General features: G+C 43.7%; 1 protein-coding gene across 3 annotated transcripts in view; it reads right to left on the minus strand.

The window, feature by feature from the left end:
- pcnt (pericentrin) overlaps nt 1-21,295 on the minus strand; it is a 308,639-nt gene that overhangs the window by 217,009 nt on the left and 70,335 nt on the right. For all 3 annotated transcript variants that reach the window (XM_070876280.1, XM_070876279.1, XM_070876278.1), the window contains exons 8-10: nt 13,081-13,217; nt 5,907-6,018; nt 1,739-2,006 (exon numbers count right to left, since the gene is read on the minus strand). In XM_070876280.1, the coding sequence (XP_070732381.1) occupies nt 1,739-2,006; nt 5,907-6,018; nt 13,081-13,217 (517 nt within the window). The remainder of the gene's footprint in view (nt 1-1,738; nt 2,007-5,906; nt 6,019-13,080; nt 13,218-21,295) is intronic.

Raw genomic sequence — 21,295 nt, forward strand, 5'->3', positions numbered from 1 at the left:
TCGGAGGGTCTGGTAAGGAGGAGGAACTGAGGGAAATCCTTATTAGTCGGGAAATTGTGTTGGGGAAATTGATGGGATTGAAGGCCGATAAATCCCCAGGGCCTGATGGACTGCATCCCAGAGTACTGAAGGAGGTGGCCTTGGAAATAGCGGATGCATTGACAGTCATTTTCCAACATTCCATTGACTCTGGATCAGTTCCTATGGAGTGGAGGGTAGCCAATGTAACCCCACTTTTTTAAAAAAAGGAGGGAGAGAGAAAACAGGGAATTATAGACCGGTCAGCCTGACCTCGGTAGTGGGTAAAATGATGGAATCAATTATTAAGGATGTCATAGCAATGCATTTGGAAAGAGGTGATATGATAGGTCCAAGTCAGCATGGATTTGTGAAAGGGAAATCATGCTTGACAAATCTTCTGGAATTTTTTGAGGATGTTTCCAGTAGAGTGGACAAGGGAGAACCAATTGGTGTGGTATATTTGGACTTTCAGAAGGCTTTCGACAAGGTCCCACACAAGAGATTAATGTGCAAAGTTAAAGCACATGGGATTGGGGGTAGTGTGCTGACATGGATTGAGAACTGGTTGTCAGACAGGAAGCAAAGAGTAGGAGTAAAGGGGGACTTTTCAGAATGGCAGGCAGTGACTAGTGGGGTACCGCAAGGTTCTGTGCTGGGGCCCCAGCTGTTTACACTGTACATTAATGATTTAGACGAGGGGATTAAATGTAGTATCTCCAAATTTGCGGATGACACTAACTTGGGTGGCAGTGTGAGCTGCGAGGAGGATGCTATGAGGCTGCAGAGCGACTTGGATAGGTTAGGTGAGTGGGCAAATGCATGGCAGATGAAGTATAATGTGGATAAATGTGAGGTTATCCACTTTGGTGGTAAAAACAGAGAGACAGACTATTATCTGAATGGTGACAGATTATTAAAAGAGGAGGTGCAAAGAGACCTGGGTGTCATGGTACATCAGTCATTGAAGGTTGGCATGCAGGTACAGCAGGCGGTTAAGAAAGCAAATGGCATGTTGGCCTTCATAGCGAGGGGATTTGAGTACAGGGGCAGGGAGGTGTTGCTACAATTGTACAGGGCCTTGGTGAGGCCACACCTGGAGTATTGTGTACAGTTTTGGTCTCCTAACCTGAGGAAGGACATTCTTGCTATTGAGGGAGTGCAGCGAAGGTTCACCAGACTGATTCCCGGGATGGCGGGACTGACCTATCAAGAAAGACTGGATCAACTGGGCTTGTATTCACTGGAGTTCAGAAGAATGAGAGGGGACCTCATAGAAACGTTTAAAATTCTGACGGGGTTAGACAGGTTAGATGCAGGAAGAATGTTCCCAATGTTGGGGAAGTCCAGAACCAGGGGACACAGTCTAAGGATAAGGGGTAAGCAATTTAGGACCGAGATGAGGAGGAATTTCTTCACCCAGAGAGTGGTGAACCTGTGGAATTCTCTACCACAGAAAGTTGTTGAGGCCAATTCACTAAATATATTCAAAAAGGAGTTAGATGAAGTCCTTACTACTAGGGGAATCAAGGGGTATGGTGAAAAAGCAGGAATGGGGTACTGAAGTTGCATGTTCAGCCATGCATTAAATGGCAGTGCAGGCTAGAAGGGCCGAATGGCCTACTCCTGCACCTATTTTCTATGTTTCTAGGTTACATCTCAAAAGCAACATCACATTGGTTACAGTATGAAATGTGGAATTATAGATGTCCTCTTTTACCTTGGCTCTACAGTCTGGTTTAGACTAAGATCGGATTCAAGGCCAAGAGGCAGCCTCGTGTCTTCCTGGAGGCGCTGTTCAAGTTGTGCAACTTCCTCATTGTTTTTCTCTTTCATGTCTTTCAGTTTCTCTTCAAAGTAACTCTTTAGTTGTTGCAACTCACAAACATGCTTCTTCTGTAATTCTTCCTGCTTTTGAGCAAGTTCCTGCTTTAGATGCTCCACATCTTCAACTCGAGATGTACATGTCAGCAAATGTTCCTTGAACTCTACATGGAGATTATAAAAATAATCACTTATCATTTGTGATAAACACTACAACCTTGTTAGTGTAAATAAAAGAAAAAGATAAAGACTTGCATTTATATAGTACCTTTCACAACCTCAGGACATCCCAAAGCATTTTACAGCCAATGACTACACTTTTTGAAGTGTAGTCACTGTTGTAATGTAGGAAGTGTAGCAGCCAAGTTGCACATAGCAAGCTCCCACAAACAACAATGTGATAATGACCAGATAATCGATGATTGAGGGATAAATATTGGTCAAGACACTGGGGAAAACTTCCCCGAACTTTTCAAAATAGTGCCATGGAATCTTTTACATCCACTTGAGGGTGCAGATTTGGCCTAGGTTTAACATCTCATCGGACAGTAGAGCATTCCTTCAGTACTGCACTGGAGTAGCAGTCTAGATTGTTGTGCTCAAGTCTCTAGAGTGGGACTTGAACCCACAACCTTCCTACTCAAAGGAGAGTGTGCTACCAACTGAGCCACAGTTGACAATGGCCTAAAAGGACTCCCTTTTGATCAACCTTAAGTGTGTGTGATTACGATGCAAGTAGAACCCAAGAGACAGGTCTCACCATGTGGCTATAGGATGTGGCTACTCCAGCTTTTCTAAACAGGAGCATCAAATTTAGGATCACAATAAGAGTTATATTACAACTTTGCTTGTAAAAAAAACCCACAAAATTTGCATTTAGCTTCCAAATACACCCAGTCATCAAAATTCATGATGTTTTGTCACACTGCCTCTTCGGCCACACAGTTCAGGTCAGAAGTTGCAGGTGCAAAGCTGCCTTCAAACGCTCCCCAAAAGAGTTCAGTCCCCCTGCTGGGAAATAATTCTGCAGAAATCACTCGCTCTCCAGATTTTCCCCAAGATCATTCTTCTATGTGAACCAAGAGTGAGTTTCAGTTGGACATTCAAACAACTGTTCAATTTTGTCTGCACAATGCACTTTTAGCAACAGGAACTCTGACCCATTCTTTCCTCTCTACCTAAAGACCAATTGTAGCACCCACACTGCCATTCTGACCGAGATCAACTAACTCAACAAAGATTGAGAATCAAATTGCCTTCATCACACCAGCAGGAGCAGAAATTCTGTTCAATAACAGATGAGCACACAGCTTCAAATATAAATGGCAGAAGATATGCAGCACATAAAGGATATAAAGCCAAAAGACCAATGATTTTGGGTTCTACCAAAAGGGAAGAAAAGTCTGCAAGGTCAATGACCTGGAGAATTCACATCAGACCAGAGTGGAGCATGCCCAATCAAATACTTAACAAGAGGACATAACACAGGGACAAGATTAAAATTACCTACAACCAATACAATTCAACCAGGAGAGGGAAGGAAAAAAAAGGGGTGAGAGAAAGAAATAACATCCATTCAATTCCACATTGGAATCTCCAATAAAACATAATCAGCTCCCTCCAGGGTCACCATGAGCTGAATAACACAAGGGGAAATTGGACTGCCAAAAATGTGTGTGGCGATGACTTGGGAGAATAGATGATCCTCTCTGACTTGGTTGTTTTCCAATGCCTTTCAATTCAGACTGTGTGTACAACAGAATGAAGATGCAATGACATACCACTATTAGATTGTTGATAAATTGGGCAATGCTGGAGTCTAGATGGGCCTCACCAGGCGGCCTAAGGCACAATGAAGTGGCTTGTTATCTTCGAGATACATTACTTCCATTGTTTCAGATTAGTGGGCAGATCCACATTACGTACCTGAGGATTTCTTTGCACCCCAAACTTCACAACTCAGGAAGTTCAGCATGCCTTGGTCTGGGGAGAAGCTTGAACTGGCCCTCCAAGAGAGACAGCTACTATAGTGTGCATATGTTCCTTGAGCAGTGCCACTAAGGCGCATCACTTTTGGACCAGCAGGTGAAAGGTCAGTGTCAACAACACACTAGGTTTGGTGTTTTTAACCTTCACCTGGATTATTGCCTGGAGCCTATGTATGTTCAAGAGGTGTCATGCTTGGCTTCTTGGAAACATATGTGCCTGCCTTGGTACTCAGTAGGTAAATGCTCCCAAAATTTGGTGCAGTCCTTGAAGTCAGACCTGGTCAGCAAAATATAAAATCGGTGAAAAATATTTCAGTCAAAAAAGTTGAAAGCTGAAAAAAAAGTGCTTGTGAATATTAATCTACGAGTGCAAAGGCTGATTATTTAATTGGGTGTAAAAACAAACTGGAATCTTACAGATGCAGCTCTCCTTATACAGTCTAACTCCACTACAACAAACCCTGCTTTTAGTGAACACCCCATTTTAATGACCAAATGTTCTCAATGGAAATCAATCTTATTACAACGAACACAAGCAGAACTGCCCTTTTAAAAACAAAACTTCAAATCATCGATGATTAGGACCAGAGGGGAAAATTGCAAGCCACAATCTGCAAATAACTCAGCTTAGCAAAGAGAACTGTTGCAGCTGTATGGGCCAGGAGGAAAAATCAAAGTGCTATCGTCAAAGATGAAATGTCAATTCAGAGTGAACGAATCCGCACCGCGGCTGGTGAAGATCTGAAGAAGTCTATTGCTGGTTTAAAACAGCCAGACAGATTAATATTCCAGTGTCAGACGATGTTTTACGAAAAGTTTGCCTGTCCTTTAGGCACTGAAGACTTCAAATGGTTGGATCGCTTTAAGCAGCGGCTGAGTAAATATTTAAGACAGTCGTTGATGTAAAGGTTAGGGTTAAATCTGAGATTGACTAGTGCATGATGGGATGATGTTTTTCCTTCTTTAATTCAACTTCAGCCTGTTCTGCCATTCAATTAGATCATGACTAATCTGAACCCCAACTCCATCTACCTGCCTTGGTTCCATAACCATTAATATCCTTGCCTAACAAACATCTATTAATATCAGTTTTGAAATTTTCAATCCACCTAGTCGCAGCTACCTTGTGTGTGAAGAACTCCTTCCTGACATTATCCTTGAATGGCCTAACTCTAATTTTAAGGTTATGGTCTCTTGTTCTGAATTCTCCCATAAGAAATAGTTTCTCTCTACCCGATCAAATTCTTTAATCATCTTAACACTTCAATCAGATCACCCCTTAATCTTCTATAGTCTATGCAACCTATCCTCATAACTTAACCCTATTAGCACCAATACAGAACTACAGTTCAAGAAATAGTTCTAACATCGATGAAATTGGACTTCTATTTAAATCAGCTCTTTCCCACAATCACCAAACCCTACTATAAAGAACACCCTGCAATAGCGATCCTTTCTGTCGATCCCAAGGATCAGCCATGATCTTATTGAATGGCAGAGCAGGCTCGAAGGGCCGGCTGCGGTACCTATTTCTCATGTTCTTATGCTTGTTATAGTGAAGTTCAATTGTACACAGCACAAGAGAGGGAAGCTCACAGAAGCCAACAATCTGACATTGTGACGTTGCAGTTTGCCAAACGTTTTGTAGTCAGGGCTTTCTTTTTGATCCTCTTGTGACTCCTTCCTTTCCTCTCCCCACAACAAGGTCGTTGGTGCACTTTGTTCGTCATTGCATCCTGCACGCACGATTGAACTTTCAGACATTCAAAATGAATTAAAAGATGCAAAATCCCTCAAGCTTTTGAGAACTTTTAATGATATGCAGGCCCTCTGGGTCAGGACATCACTGCCAAGTCAGATTTTTGTACAGTATAGGATGGGGTGAGCAATTTCATCATTTGTAAATCTATACCTCTTTAAAGAAAAAATGCAATATAAATGCATTTTCAGTATCTTGTCAAACATTTATCTTCTGTTGCACAAGTTTCAATCAAATGTAATTATATTATTGCATTTTTAAATTTAATGTTCGTCTCTCAGCACTCGTTAAAACAGAACCATACATAAAAGATTTACCACTGAGTTCTTCACGACTGGTTCTCGTACTCTCGAGTTGAGACCACAGGTGTTCAAGCTCTTGCTCAGAACGCAATTTAAATTCATCGTAGTTCGCCTGCAATTTCTCCATCTGTCAAATAAAAAAGTATCAAAATGTGTTTGAACAGTGATTGATTCCTGCTCTTGTATCCTCTTTACATTACAGACCCACTTCAGGAACAAACATCTCTGACCGACCCAAAGCTACTGGTGCTATGGAATCTGCCCCTTATATACTGCAAGTTGAATTCAACTGCATCAGAGCAATATCCAATGGCAAATACAAAGTTGTTTTACATTTGGGATTCCTGACCTTATTTCAGGCTGGAGTTTCGCCAATGGCTGGAAAAGCCCCACGAATAAAGGAATATCGAACGCCAGAAAATATGGTGACCGTGTTTTTATTTAATGTTGAGAGCGATGTGGCCTTTAGGGACATCGGCAAAAACCACTCCTTTAGCTGGATTCAAACCTCTCAAGTACCACAGGGACTCTTGGGTTTTTCCACTCCAGCCATACAAATTAAAGCTGATAAGTTCAGGGCACATAGGGAGAACTTGAGGCCAAATAATAGCACTTCAGAACAAACGCAGGAAATCAAGTCAACATGGTTTAGCTGTGGAGAAGTTGTGTGTGTGTGGAGGGGGGGGGGGGGCGGTGTGTGGAAGGACAGTTTGAAAAATAAAGAAAGCACTTGACTCCTGCACACTTTACAGTTGCAACCCCACCTCCTGCCCTTCTATGCTGAAGTCTTGAAGGATTTGGAGTCATGACTAGAACCTACAATCCCCCAGGCCCAATCTCATGGTTACATGCCGTACAACCACTTGAACAAGTCAGAATTTCAGTTAGCATGATGCACAAGACAAGACAAGAAAATAATGAAAGCAATATTAAGCTTAAAACCTTAACTGGGTGGGACTGCTCTCACCCGGAACCATTCCTATCTATCCTGTCGTAGCCAGAGAATCACCTACAATGGCTTCACTTCCCACGCCTGCACCATTACCTCTGGAGTTCCCCAAGGATCTATTCTTGGCCCCCTCCTATTTCTCAACTACATGCTCCCTCGGCCTCATCATCCAAAAACATGTCAGGTTCCACAGGTACATCGACAACACTCAGCCACCAACTCTGTCAACCCATTGTCTTCAGTCCCAGTCACAAATCCTGTTCCCGAGCCATCGACTCCATCCCTCTCCCTGGCCACGGTCTCAGGCTAAACCAGACTGTTCACAACCTGGACATTTTATTTGACTGAAATGAGCTTCAGATCCCATATCTTCTCCATCACCAAGATAGCCTACATCCACCTCCATAACATCGCCCTTCTCTGTCCCAACCACAGCTCATCTGCCGCTGAAACCCTCATCTATGTCTTTGTTACATCTAGACTCGATTATTTAAAAAAGGAGGGAGAGAAAACGGGTAATTATAGACTGGTTAGCCGGACATTGATGGCGGGGAAAATGTTGGAATCAATTATTAAAGATGAAATAGCAGCGCTTTTGAAAAGCAGTGACAAGATCGGTCCAAGTCAGCATGGATTTATGAAAGGGAAATCATGCTTGACAAATCTTCTAGAATTTTTTGAGGATGTAACCAGCAGAGTGGTCAAGGGAGAGAATCAGTGGATGTGGTGTATTTGGACTTTCAAAAGGCTTTTGACAAGGTCCCACACAAGAGATTAGTGTGCAAAATTAAAGCACATGGTATTGGGGGTAATGTATTGACATGAATAGAGAACTGGTTGGCAGACAGGAAGCAGAGAGTAGGGATAAACGGGTCATTCTCAGAATGGCAGGCAGTGACTAGTGGGGTGCCGCAGGGCTCAGTGCTGGGACCCCAGCTATTTACAATATACATCAATGATTTAGATGAAGGAATTGAGAGTAATAGCTCCAAGTTTGTAGATGACACTAAGCTGGGTGGTGGTGGAGAGCTGTGGGGAGAATGCCAAGAGGCTGCAGGGTAACTTGGACAGGTTAGGTGAGTGGGCAAAAGCATGGCAGATGCAGTATAATGTGGATAAATGAGATTATTCACTTTGGGGGCAAAAACACGAAGGCAGATTAGGAAAAGGGGAGGTTCAACGAGACCTGGGTACATCAGTCATTGAAAGTTGGCATGCAGGTACAGCAGGCGATGAAGAAAGCAAATGGTATGTTGGCTTTCATAGTTAGGGGATTTGAGTATAGGAGCAGGGAGGTCTTACTGCAGTTGTACAGGGCCTTGGTGAAGCCTCACCTGGAATATTGTGTTCAGTTTTGGTCTCCTAATCTGAGGAAGGACGTTCCTGCTATTGAGGGAGTGCAGCGAAGGTTCACCAGACTGATTCCCGGGATGGCGGGACTGACGTATGAGGAGAGACTGGATCGACTGTGTCTGTATTCACTGGAGTTTAGAAGAATGAGGGGGGATCTCATAGAAACATATAAAATTCTGACGGGACTGGACAGGTTAGATGCAGGAAGAATGTTCCCGATGTTGGGGAAGTCTAGAACTAGGGGTCACAGTGTAAGGATAAGGGGTAAGCCATTTAGGACTGAAATGAGGAGAAACTGCTTCACTCAGAGTTGTTCACCTCTGGAATTCTCTACTGCAGAGTTGAGATGATGCCAGTTCGTTAGATATATTCAAGAGGGAGTTAGATATGGCCCTGACGGCTAAAGGGATCAAGGGGTATGGAGAGAAAGAAAGAAAGGGGTACTGAGGTGAATGATCAGCCATGATGTTATTGAATGGTGGTGCAGGCTCGAAGGGCCAAATGGCCTACTCCTGCACTTATTTTCTATGTTTCTATGTATTCCAATGAGGTCCTGGCTGGTCTCCCACTACTGTACGTAAACTTGAGTTCATCCAAAACTCTGCTGCCCATATCCTAACTCGCACCACGTTCTGGTCACCCATCACCACTGTGTTCACTGACCTGCATTGGGTCCTGGTTCAGAAACATCTTGATTTAAACATTTTCATCCTTGTTTTCAATTCCCTCCAGTTCTGGAATTCCCTCCCTAAACCTCTCCTCCTTTAAGATGTTCCTTAAAACCTACCTCTTTGACCAAGCTTTTGGTCATCTGTCCTAATATCTCATGTGGCTCGCTGTGAAATTATGTTTGATAACACTCCTGTGAAGCACGTTATACTATATTGAAGGTGAACATAAGAACATAAGAAATAGGAGCAGGAATAGGCCACAGGGGCCCTTGAGCCTGCTCCAACACTGACTAAGATCATGGCTTATCTGATCTTGGCCTCAACTCCACTTTCCTGCCTGTTCCCCATATCCCGTGACTCCCCTATAGCTCAAGAATCTGTCTATCTCAGCCTTGAATATATTTAATGACTCAGCCTCCACAGCTCTCTGGGGTAGAGAATTCCAAAGGTACACGACCCTCAGAAGAAATTACTCTTCATTTTGGTTTTAAATGTGCGACCCCTTATTCTAAAACTATGCCCCCTAATTCTAGATTCCCTCTCTTCCCCCCCCCCCCCCCCCCACCCCCGAGGGGAAACATGCTCTCAGCATCTACCCTGTCAAGTCTCCTCAGAATCGTGTACCTTTCAATAAGATCACCTCTCATTCTCCTAAACTGCAACTGCTCAACCTTTCCTCAAAAGACAATCCCTTCATCCCAGGAATCAACCTAGTGAACCTCCTCTGAACTGCCTCCTTAAATGAGACCAAAACTGTACACAGTACTCTAGGTTTGGTCTCACCAACAGTGTACAATTGTAGCAGGACTTCCCTACTTTTATACGTCATCCCCCTTTCAATAAAGGCCAACATTCCACTTTCCTTCATAATCACTTGCTGTACCTGCCTGCTAACTTTTTGTGTTTCATGTACAAAGGCGCCCAGATCCCTCCGTACCACAGCATTCTGTAGTCTCTCTCTATTTAAATATTTTGGTTTTCTATTCATCCTACCAAAGTGGATAACCTCTCATTTTCCCATATTATACTCCACCTACCAAATTTTTGCCCACCTCACTTAACCTATCTGTATCCCTTTGCAGACTGTGTCCTCCTCACAACTTGCTTTCCCATCTATCTTTGCATCGTCAGCAAATTTGGCTACAATACACTCGGTCCCTTCATCCAAATCATTAATATAGATGATAAATAGTTGAGGCCCCAGCACTGATCCCTGTGGCACCCCACTAGTTACAGTTTGTCAACCTGAAAACAATCCATTTATCCAGACTCTGTTTTCTGTTAATTAGCCAATTATCTATGCTAATATATTACCCCCAACACCATGCCCTCTTATCTTGTGTAGTAACTTTTTATGTGGCACCTTATCGAATGCCTTTTAGAAATCCAAATCCATCTACTGGATCCCCTTTATCCACCCGGTTAGTGACATCCTCAAAGAACTCTAATAAATTTGTCAAATACTATTTCCCTTTCATGGAACCATGTTGACTCAGCTTGATTGAATTATGATTTTCGAAATGTCCTGCTACAACATCCTTAATAATGGATTCCTGCATTTTCCCAATGGCAGATGTTAGGCTAACTGGCCTATAGTTTTCTGCCTTCTATCTCCCTCCTTTCTTGAATAGGGGCGTTACATTTGTGGTTTTTCAATCCGCTGGGAGCTTTCCAGAATCAAGGGAATTTTGGAAGATTATAACCAATTCATCCATTATCTCTTCAGCCACTTCTTTTAAGACCCGAGGATGCAGGCCATCAGGTCCAGTAAACTTGTCAGCCTTTAGTCCCATTAGTTTGCCGAGTACTTTTTCTCTAGTGATAATCTCAGAAATTTACAGCATGGAAGGAGGCCATGTCGGCCCATCATGTCCGTGCCGGCCCGCCAAGAGCTATCTAGCCTAATCCCACTTTCCAGCTCTTGGTGCATAGCCCTGTAGGTTATGGCACTTTAAGTGCACATCCAAGTATTTTTTAAATCTGGTGAGGCTTTCTGCCTCGACCACCCTTTCAGGCAGTGAGTTCCAGACCCCCACAACCCTCTGGGTAAAGACATTTCTCCTCTATACCATACCTCCCCCTAATTACTTTAAATCTATGCCCCTGGTTGTCGACCCCTCTGCCCAAAGGAAACAGGTCCTTCCTATCCACTCTATCCAGGCCCTTCATAATTTTATACACCTCAATCAGCCTCCTCTGTTCCAAACAAAACAGACCCAGCATCTCCAATCTTTCCTCACAGCTAAAATTCTCCAGTTCAGGCAACATAAAATAATGATTGTTTCAATTTCTTCCCTTCCCTTTTGCCCCCTGATTTTCTATTATTGGGATGTTTTTAGTGTCTTCTACTGTGAAGACAAATACAAAATATTTGTTCAAAGTCTCTGCCATTTCCTTGTTTCTCATTATTAATTCCCCAGTCTCATCCTCTAAGGAACCAACGTTTACCTTAGCTACTCTTTTCGTTTTTATATACTTGTTGAAGCTCTTACTGTCTGTTTTTTTATATTTCTTGCTAGTTTACTTTCAATCTATTTTCTCCCTACCACTAATCTTCGCAACATTGCATGCCTTTTCTTTCAATTTGATACCATCCTTAACTTCCTTAGTTAGCCACGGATGATTCAATTTTCTCGTATATTTTCTCTCAATGGAACATATCTTTGAGAATTATGAAATATCTCCTTAAATGTCTACCACTGCTTATCTACTGTCTTACTCTTTAATCTATTTTTCCAATCCACTTTAGTCAACTATGTCTTCATACCTTTGTGATTGCCTTTATTTAGGTTTAAGCCACTAGTTTCAGACCCAAGTTTCTCCCCTCAAACTGAATGAGAAATTCCATCATGTTATAATCACTCTTCCCAAGAGGATCCTTTACCATGAGATCATTAATCTTGTCGCATTGCACATTACCAGATCTAAAATAGCCTATTCCCTGGTTGGTTCCACAACGTATTGCTTTAAGAAACTGTCCCGAATACACTCTATGAACTCGTCCTCAAGGCTACCTTTGCCAATTTGGTTTGTCCAATCTATATGAAGATTATTGCAATACGTCTCTTACAAGCCCCCATTATTTCTTGATTTATACTTTGTCCTACAGTATGGCTACAGGTTGAGCCTATACACATTGGAGTTCAAAAGAATGAGGTGTGATCTTATCGAAACATAAGATAATGAGGGGACTCGACAAGGTGGATGCAGAGAGGATATTTCCACTCATAGGGGAAACTAAAACTAGGAGACATAGTCTTAGATTAAGGGGCGCTCATTTAAAACTGAGATGAGGAAATTTCTTCCCTCTCAGAGGGTTGTAAATCGATGGAATTCTCTGCCCCAGAGAGCTGTGGAGGGTGGGTCGTTGAATATATTTAAGGCGGAGAGAGAGAGAGATTTTTGAGTGATAAGGGAGTAAAGGATTATGGGGAGCGAGCAGGGAAGTGGAATCGAGTTCATGATCAGATCAGCCATGATCTTATTGAATGGCGGAGCAGACTTGAGGGGTCAAATGGCCTACTCCTGCTCCTATTTCTTACGTTCTTATACTGTTAGGAGGCCTATAGACTACTCCCACCAGTGACTTCTTTCCCTTGCTATTTCTTATCTCCACCCAAACTGGTTCTACATCTTGATCTTCCGAGTCAAGATCATTTCTCACCATTGTACTGATCTCATCCTTTATTAACAGAGCTACCCCGCCTCTTTTTCCTTTCTGCCTATCCTTCCGAAATGTCAAATACCGCTGAATATTCAGTTCCCAGGTTTGGTCACGTTGCAACCACGGCTATCAGATCTTACCCATTTATTTCTATTTGTGCCATCAATTCATCTATCGTTACGAATGCTGTGTGCATTCAGATAAAGAGCTTTTAATTTTGCCGTTTTCCCATTTTTCATTATTTGCTGGTGCACTCGTATGTTTGTACGCTCTGGTTATCATTATGCATATCGTTACCCTGCACTATTCCTATCTTTCTCCTTAACTTTCTAAATTTCCCCTCACTTGAACACTCTTTCCCCCCCCCCCCCCCCCACTATTTAGTTTGTTATATAAATATAAGTTGCTGTTGTACTGTCACGAGGAGGACTTCACCTTGACTTCTGGTGAAATCTGGAATTCTGTCCAGAGGCCTGTGAATCATGAGGTGCCAAAAAATGTACACTAAAGTTAAAACAATGTTACCAAGCACTATTAATTAAGTCTACTCACCTCTGCATGATGGTCCTTCTCTTTTTTATCATGTTCTTTCATCAGCTCCTCCTGCTTCTGTTGATATTCCAATCGAATCTGTTCTTGAACCGTTGTCAGATTGGACTGGTGGAGACTCTCCAGGTTCTGACGCTCGTCTAGAATGGAGAGTGATGGAGGAAATTTCTTAACGTTTTTACAGATACACAAGTTTTTGGGTAATGAAAAAGATACAACACTGGCACCGTAAGGTTGGGGCAGGGTACAGTGAAATTTTCAGAACACACATGCAACACAACACACACACACACCCACACCCACCCCTCTCCGGAACATTTGGAGGGGTAGCAGTTTTGATTAATGAAAATATCACAGTGCTAGAAAATGAAAATGGCCCTGAGGGGTCAAAGACAGAATATTTTTGGTTGTAGGTGAGAAACAATAAAGGAGCCATTACACTACTTGGTGTATTTTATAGACCACCATACAGTGGGAAGGAAATAGAGAAGCAGATTTGCAAATAAATTACAAAAAGGTGCAAAATCTATTGAGTAGTGATAATGGGAGACTTTAACTACTCCAATATTGAATAGGGCAGTGTTTGTGTCAAGGGAAGAGAAGGGGAGGAATTTCTGAAGTGTGTTCAGGAGAATTTTCAAGATCAGCATGTTTCCTGCCCAACGACGAAGGAGGCATTGCTGGATCTAGTCCTGGGGAATTAAGTGGGTCAAGTGAATAATATCAGTCGGAGGTTTAGATTAGTTATGGAAAAGGACAAGGAGCAATCTAGACGAAAAACTTAACTGGAGGATGGCTAATTTCAGCAAATTGAGGAGGGAACTGGCCCAAGTAAATTGGAGTCAAAGACAGGCAGCCAGAAAAGTAATGGAGCAATGGGCAGCCTTTAAAGAGATAATTCAGGTACAGTCTAGGTACATTTCCACAAGTAGGAAATAGGAAGGGCAACCAAAGCCAGAGCTCCCTGGAGTATAAAGGAGTTAGAGATTAAGATAATGCAGAAAAAGGGGGCGTATGACAGATGCCAGTTTGATAATACAAGGGAGAATCAGATTGAATATGAAAAGTACAGCATACAAGTGAAGAAGGAAATAAGAGGGACAAAGAGACGGAACAAAAATAGTTTGGCATCTAACAAAAAAGGAATGCAAAGATCTTCATAGAGTCATTACGGCACAGAAGGAGGTCATTCGACCCATCGAGTCCATGCCGGCTCTCTGTAGAGCAATCAAGTCAGTCCCATTCCGCCGCTCTATCTCCTTGGTCCTGCAAGTTTATTTCAATCAAATGCCTATTCAATTTCCAGTTTAAATCATTGATCATCTCCGCTTCCAACACTCTCGTCGGCAGCGCGTTCCAGTCATTACTACTCACTGTGTAAAAAAGTTCTTCTTCACATCCCCCCTGTATCTCTTGCCCAAAACCTTAAATCTGTGTCCCCTAGTCCTTGTACCATCAGCTAATGGGAACAACCTTTCCCTGTCTACCTTATCTAAACCCGTCATAATCTTATAGGCCTGTCAAATCTCCCCTCAACTTCCTTGCTCCTAGGAGAACAACCCCAGCTTCTCCAACCTAACCTTGTAGCTAAAATCCCTCATCCCTGATAGCATTCTGGTAAATCTCCTCTGCACCCTCTCAAGGACCTTAACATCCTTCCTAAAGAGTGGTAGCCAGAACTGGACACATTACTCTAGTTGTGGCCTAACCAGAGCTTTATAAAGGTTCAGCATAATTTCCCTCAATACCTCTATTTATGAAGCCGAAGATCCCATATGCTTTACTAACTAATCTCTCAATATGTCCTGCCACCTTCAAAGATCTATGCACATGAACCTCTGCCAGGTCCCTCTGCCCTGCACACTCTTTAGAACTGTGCCATTAACTCTCTATTGTCTCTCCCTATCCATTCTGCCAAAATGCAGCACCTCACACTACTCTATTAAATTCCATCTGCCACTTGTCTGCTCACTCTGCTAGCCTATATGTATTAGTCGATTGGCATCATCCTCACGGTTTGCCACACCTCCAAGTTTGATATAGTCGGCAAATTTTGCTCTGTATTCCAATATCCAAGTGCGCTAAGAGGCTATAGGGTGACTTGGACAGGTTAGGTGAGTGGGCAAACGCATGGCAGATTCAATATAATGTGGATAAATGTGAGGTTATCCACTTTGGTGGCAAAAACACGAAGGCAGATTATCTGAATGGCGGCAGATTAGGAAAAGGGGAGGTTCAACGAGACCGGGGTGTCATGGTACATCAGTCATTGAAAGTTGGCATGCAGGTACAGCAGGCGGTGAAGAAGGAAAGTGGAATGTTGGCCTTCATAGCTAGGGGAGTTGAGTATAGGAGCAGGGATGTCTTACTGCAGTTGTACAGGGCCTTGGTGAGGCCTCACCTGGAATATTGTGTTCAGTTTTGGTCTCCTAATCTGAGGAAGGACGTTCTTGCTATTGAGGGAATGCAGCCAAGGTTCACCAGACTGATTCCCGGGATGGCAGGACTGGCATATGAGGAGAGACTGGATCGACTGGGCCTGTATTCACTGCAGTTTAGAAGGATGAGAGGGGATCTCAGAAACATATAAAATTCTGACGGGACTGGACAGGTTAGATGGAGGAAAAATGTTCCCGATGTTGGGGAAGTCCAGAACCAGGGGACAGTCGAAGGATAAGGGGTATGCCATTCAGGACTAAGATGAGGAGAAACTTCTTCACTCAGAGAGTTGTTAACCTGTGGAATTCCCTACTGCAGAGAGTTGTTGATGCCAGTTCATTGGATATATTCAAGAGGGAGTGAGATATGGCCTTATGGCTGAAGGGATCAAGGGGTATGGAGAGAAAGCAAGAAAGGGGTACTGAGGTGAATGATCAGCCATGATCTTATTGAATTGTGGTGCAGGCTCGAAGGGCCGAATGGCCTACTCCTGCACCTATTTTCTATGTTTCTATGTTTCTATATATCAAAAAAGCAGTGGTCCTAGCACTAACCCTTGGGTAACACCACTGTCCACCATCGCTCAGTCTGAAAAACACGTCTTGCTGTTTTCTGTCCTTAAGGCAATTTCTCATCCAAGTTGACACTGACCCTCCTATAACCATGAGCCTCAATTTTGTTAACCAACCTTTTATGTGGTACTGTGTCAAATGCTTTCTTAAAATCCATATAGACAACATCCACCTTTTCTATTACTTCATCAAAAAATTCAATTAGGTTAGTCAAACACAATCTGCCTTTTACAAATCCGTGCTGGCTCTCCTTAATTAACTTAAACCTCTCCAAGTGTCTGTTTATTTTTTCCGAGATTATTGTTTCTAAAACCTTACCCACCCACTGATGTTAAACTGACCAGCTTGTAGTTACTAGGATTGTCCTTGCAACCTTTGAATAAGGGTGTCACATGCCACTTTCCAATCCTCTGGCACCTCCCCCGCATTTAGGGAAGATTGGAAGATTATGGCAAGCCCTTCTGCTATCTCCGCCCCCACTTCCCTTAGCAACCTGGGATGCAAACCAGCCGGACCAGGCAACTCATCCACTCGAAGCATATCCAGCCTTTCCAGTCCATCCTGCCCATCAATTTTCACCCCATCCGTTACCTCTACAACAGGCATATTAACAGCAAAAGTGTCGTCAGAGCAGCAGTTGAGGCCGAATAGGAACCAAAATGGAGAATTATTGGTGGAGGCAGAAGGCATGGCTGAGGTACTAAATGAATGCTTTGCATTGGTGTTTACCAAGAACGAGGGCTTTGTTAAAGCTATAGTAAATGGAGAGGTTTCCAGCACTCTGCATAAGATAAAAAATAAATAAAGAGGTACAAGAAAGGCTGGCGGTAATTAAAATGGCTAAGTCACCCGGTCTGGCTCGGATGCATCTTAGGATGCTGACGGAAGTAAGGGTAGAAATTGCGGAGATGCTGGCCTCAATCTTCCAAACCTCCTTAGATACAGGGATGGTTCCAAAGGCCCAGAGGATTGCAAATGTTATACCCTTGTTCAAAAAATGGGAGAAGGATAAACCTGGGCGGCCAGTCTGTTTAAAGTCGGTGTGGGAAGCTTTTGAAAACAATAAATTGAGAGAAAATAAACAGCCACTTCGATAAGCATGTTCTAATAAAGGCGAGCCAGCACAGATTTGTTAAAGGCAAATCATGTTTGACTAACTTCATTGAGCTTTTTGATGAGGTGGTTGAGGGCAGTGCAATTGATGCTTTTTTTAATCGTTCCAGGATGCAGGCGTCGCTGGAAAGTCTAGCATTTATTGCCCAACCCAAATTGCCCTTGAGAAGGTGGTGATGAGCCATCTTCTTAAACTGCTGCAGCCTTTGTGGTGAAGGAACTCCCACGGTGCTGTTAGGGAGGGAGTTCCAAGATTTTGCCCCAGCAATGTTGGAGGAACGGCGATATATTTCCAAGTCAGAGTGGTGTGTAACTTGGAAGGGAACTTGCAGGTGATGGTGCTCCCTTGCGCCTGCTGCCCTTCTCCTTCGAGAGTTTGGGAGGTACTGCCGAAGAAGCCTTGGCGAATCGCTGCAGTGCATCTTGTAGATGGTACACACTGCAGCCATGGTGCACCAGTGGTGGAGGGAGTGAATGTTGAAAGTGGTGGATGGGGTGCCAATCAAGCAAGCTGCATTGTCCTGGATGGTGTCGAGTTTCTTGAGTGTTGTTGGAGCTGCACTCATGCAGGCAAGTGGAGAATATTCCATCACACTCCTGACTTGTGCCTTGTAGATGGTGGAAAGGCTTTGAGTGGTCAGGAGGTGAAACACTCACCGCAGAATATCCAGCGTCTGGCCTGCTTTTGTTGCCACGGTATTTATGTGGCTGGTCCAGTTTAGTTTCTGGTCAATGGCGACCCCCATTTGATAGAGTACAATGCATTAGGCTTGTTAGCAAAACTGGTGGTAATTGGCTATTTTTCTAATGAGAAATAAGAGGGGGCCAAGGACAGAGCCTTGGGGGACATCAGATGTAACGATGCGGGAGTGGGAAGAGAAGCCATTGCAGGAGATTTTCTGGCTATAATTAGATAGATAAGAATGGAAGCAGGTGAGTGTATTTCCACCTAGCTGGACAATGGTGGAGAGGCATTGGAGGAGGATGGAGTGGTCAACTGTGTCAAAGGCTGCAGACAGGTCCAGAAGGACGAGGAGGGATAGTTTATCTTTGTCACACTCACAAAGGATGTCATTTGTGACTCTGATGAGAGCCATTTGGGTACTGTGGCAGGGGTGAAAACAAGATTGAAGGGATTCAAACATTGAATTCAAACATTGAATTCATGGAAAGATGATCACGGATTTGGGAGGCGACAACACGTCCAAGTACTTTGGACAGGAAAGGGCGATTGGAGATGGGACGATAGCTAGCAAGCAAAATGGGGTCAAGGGGTTGGTTTTTGAGAGGGGTAATGACAGCAAATTTGAAGGAGAGCGGAATAGTACCCGAGAAGAACTGTTAACAATGTCAGCTAACATGGGAGCCAAAAAAGGAAGTTGGGTGGTCAGCAGTTTCGTGGGAATAGGGTCAAGGGAGCAGAAAGTGGGTCTCATGGACAAGATGAGCTTGGAGAGATCAAGATGGGAGATCAAAGAGAAACTAGAGAAAGATGCGAGTTTAGGGCTAGGGCAGGTGGAAGCCTCAGATGAAGTTTGGCCCCGTGGGCTAGGTGAAGGAAGGGAACTTGCAGAGGCAGCTGATCGGATGGTCTCAATCTTTGAGACAAAGTCGTCCATGAGCTCCTCACACTTGTTATTGGAGGTGAGTGTGGTGGAGACAGGGGAGAGGGGTTTAAGGAGAATTAGCAGTAAAGAATAGCCAGGGGTTATTTTTGCAATCCAGAATGATCCTGGAATAGTGAGCAGTTTTTGTAGACAAGAGTAAGAACCGATAATATTTTGTGTGTTTGAGCCAGATCGGGCGGTGAATGGCTAAACCAGTTGTCCGCCACATCCGTTCAAGTCTGTGCCCTTTTGACTTGAGGGAGCGAAGATGAGGGCTATACCAGGGGGAACGGCCAGTGTGGGAGAGAGTAATCTTTTTAATAGGGCATCAAAAGTGGTGGGGAAGGTGTGGTTGAGCAGATCGATGGTTGCAGAAATGTCATTGTTAAAAGAGGGCCAAAGGTTGGACAGTTTTGAGTTGATAAATGCAGTTTTAAGAGTTTATTTTCCAGGGGCAGATGCAGAAGGAAGTAGGTTTGGATCGGATAAGGGGGATGTGGGTCAAAAGCGATACAAGGATGACTATCTTTAATTGACATGGTTGGAATAGCAAGGCCACGAGAGATTCTAAGGTCAAGGGGGTGGCCGTGAATATGGGTTGAGGAATTTACATGGGAGAGATTAAGGGAGGACAGGAGGATAATGAACTCAGAGGAGAGAACATGATGAATTAAGATGGAGGTTGAAGTCAACGAGGACGTGAAGTCGCACAGTGCAAAGGCTGAGGGAGGAAAGCAGTGAGGATATATCCATGATGTTTTTATTATACTTGGGTGGGCGGTAGTGAACGAGAATTTTGAATGAGAGGCGAGATGTTCAAAAGATGACAAAGTGTTGGATGAGAAGGGGGACAGACCAAGGTATGATTTGGTGATGAGAGATATACCGCTGCCATGGCGGCCTAGGTGGGGCAAGTGGTGGAAGGTACAGCTGGAAGGTGAGGCTTCGATTAAAGGTAATGTGTCTTTATCCCTCAGCCAAATTTCCGATAGAGCCATGATGTCGATGCACTCATCCACGATAAGGTCATGGATGGCAAGGGCCTTGCTTGCAAGTGAACGTACATTCTGCGAGGAGATTTTGAGGGGATCTGTGATGGCTGATCTAGTGCTCGCAGACACATGGTCACTGCTTGGAGGGAAGAGTTGGACAGGGAGATTAATTGTAATTGTAAATAAAGAGTAACTGTTTCCAATGGCTGAAAGGTCGATAACCCGAAAGATTTAGGGTGATTGCCAAAAAAAGGTGTGACATACAAACATAGAAAATAGGTGCAGGAGTAGGTCATTCGCCCCTTTGAGCCTGCACCGCCATTCAATGAGTTCATGGCTGAACATGCAACTTCAGTACCCCATTCCTGCTTTCTCGCCATACCCCTTGATCCCCCTCGTAGTAAGGACTACATCTAACTCCTTTTTGAATATATTTAGTGAATTGGCCTCAACAACTTTCTGTGGTAGAGAATTCCACAGGTTCACCACTCTCTGGGTGAAGAAGTTTCTCCTCATCTCGGTCCTAAATGGCTTACCCCTTTATCCTTAGACTGACACCCCTGGTTCTGGACTTCCCCAACATTGGGAACATTCTTCCTGCATCTAACCTGTCTAAACCCATCAGAATTTTAAATGTTTCTATGAGATCCCCTCTCATTCTTCTGAACTCCAATGAATACAAGCCCAGTTGGATCCAGTCTTTCTTGATGTCAGTCCCGCCATCCCGGGAATCAGTCTGGTGAACCTTCGCTGCACTCCCTCAATAGCAAGAATGTCCTTCCTCAAGTTAGGAGACCAAAACTGTACACAATACTCCAGGTGTGGCCTCACCAAGGCCCTGTACAACTGCAGTAACACCTCCCTGCCCCTGTACTCAAATCCCCTCGCTATGAAGGCCAACATGCCATTTCCCTTCTTAACCGCCTGCTGTACTTGCATGCCAACCTTCAATGACTGATGTACCATGACACCCAGGTCTCGTTGCACCTCCCCTTTTCCTAATCTGTCACCATTCAGCTAATAGTGTCTCTCTCTGTTTTTACCACCAAAGTGGATAACCTCATATTTATCCACATTATACTTCATCTGCCATGCATTTGCTCACTCACCTAACCTGTCCAAGTCACTCTGCAGCCTCTTAGCATCCTCCTCGCAGCTCACACTGCCACCCAACTTAGTGTCATCCGCAAATTTGGAGATACTACATTTAATCCCCTCATCTAAATCATTAATGTACAATGTAAACAGCTGGGGTCCCAGCACAGAACCTTGCGGTACCCCACTAGTCACTGCCTGCCATTCTGAAAAGTACCCATTTACTCCTACTCTTCGCTTCCTGTCTGCCAACCAGTTCTTAATCTACGTCAGCACACTACCCCCAATCCCATGTGCTTTAACTTTGCACATTAATCTCTTGTGTGGGACCTTGTCGAAAGCCTTCTGAAAGTCCAAATACACCACATCAACTGCTTCTCCCTTGTCCACTCTACTGGAA

Source organism: Pristiophorus japonicus, chromosome 3, assembly GCF_044704955.1.
Source record: "Pristiophorus japonicus isolate sPriJap1 chromosome 3, sPriJap1.hap1, whole genome shotgun sequence".
In the NCBI taxonomy this organism is placed as follows: domain Eukaryota; kingdom Metazoa; phylum Chordata; class Chondrichthyes; family Pristiophoridae; genus Pristiophorus; species Pristiophorus japonicus.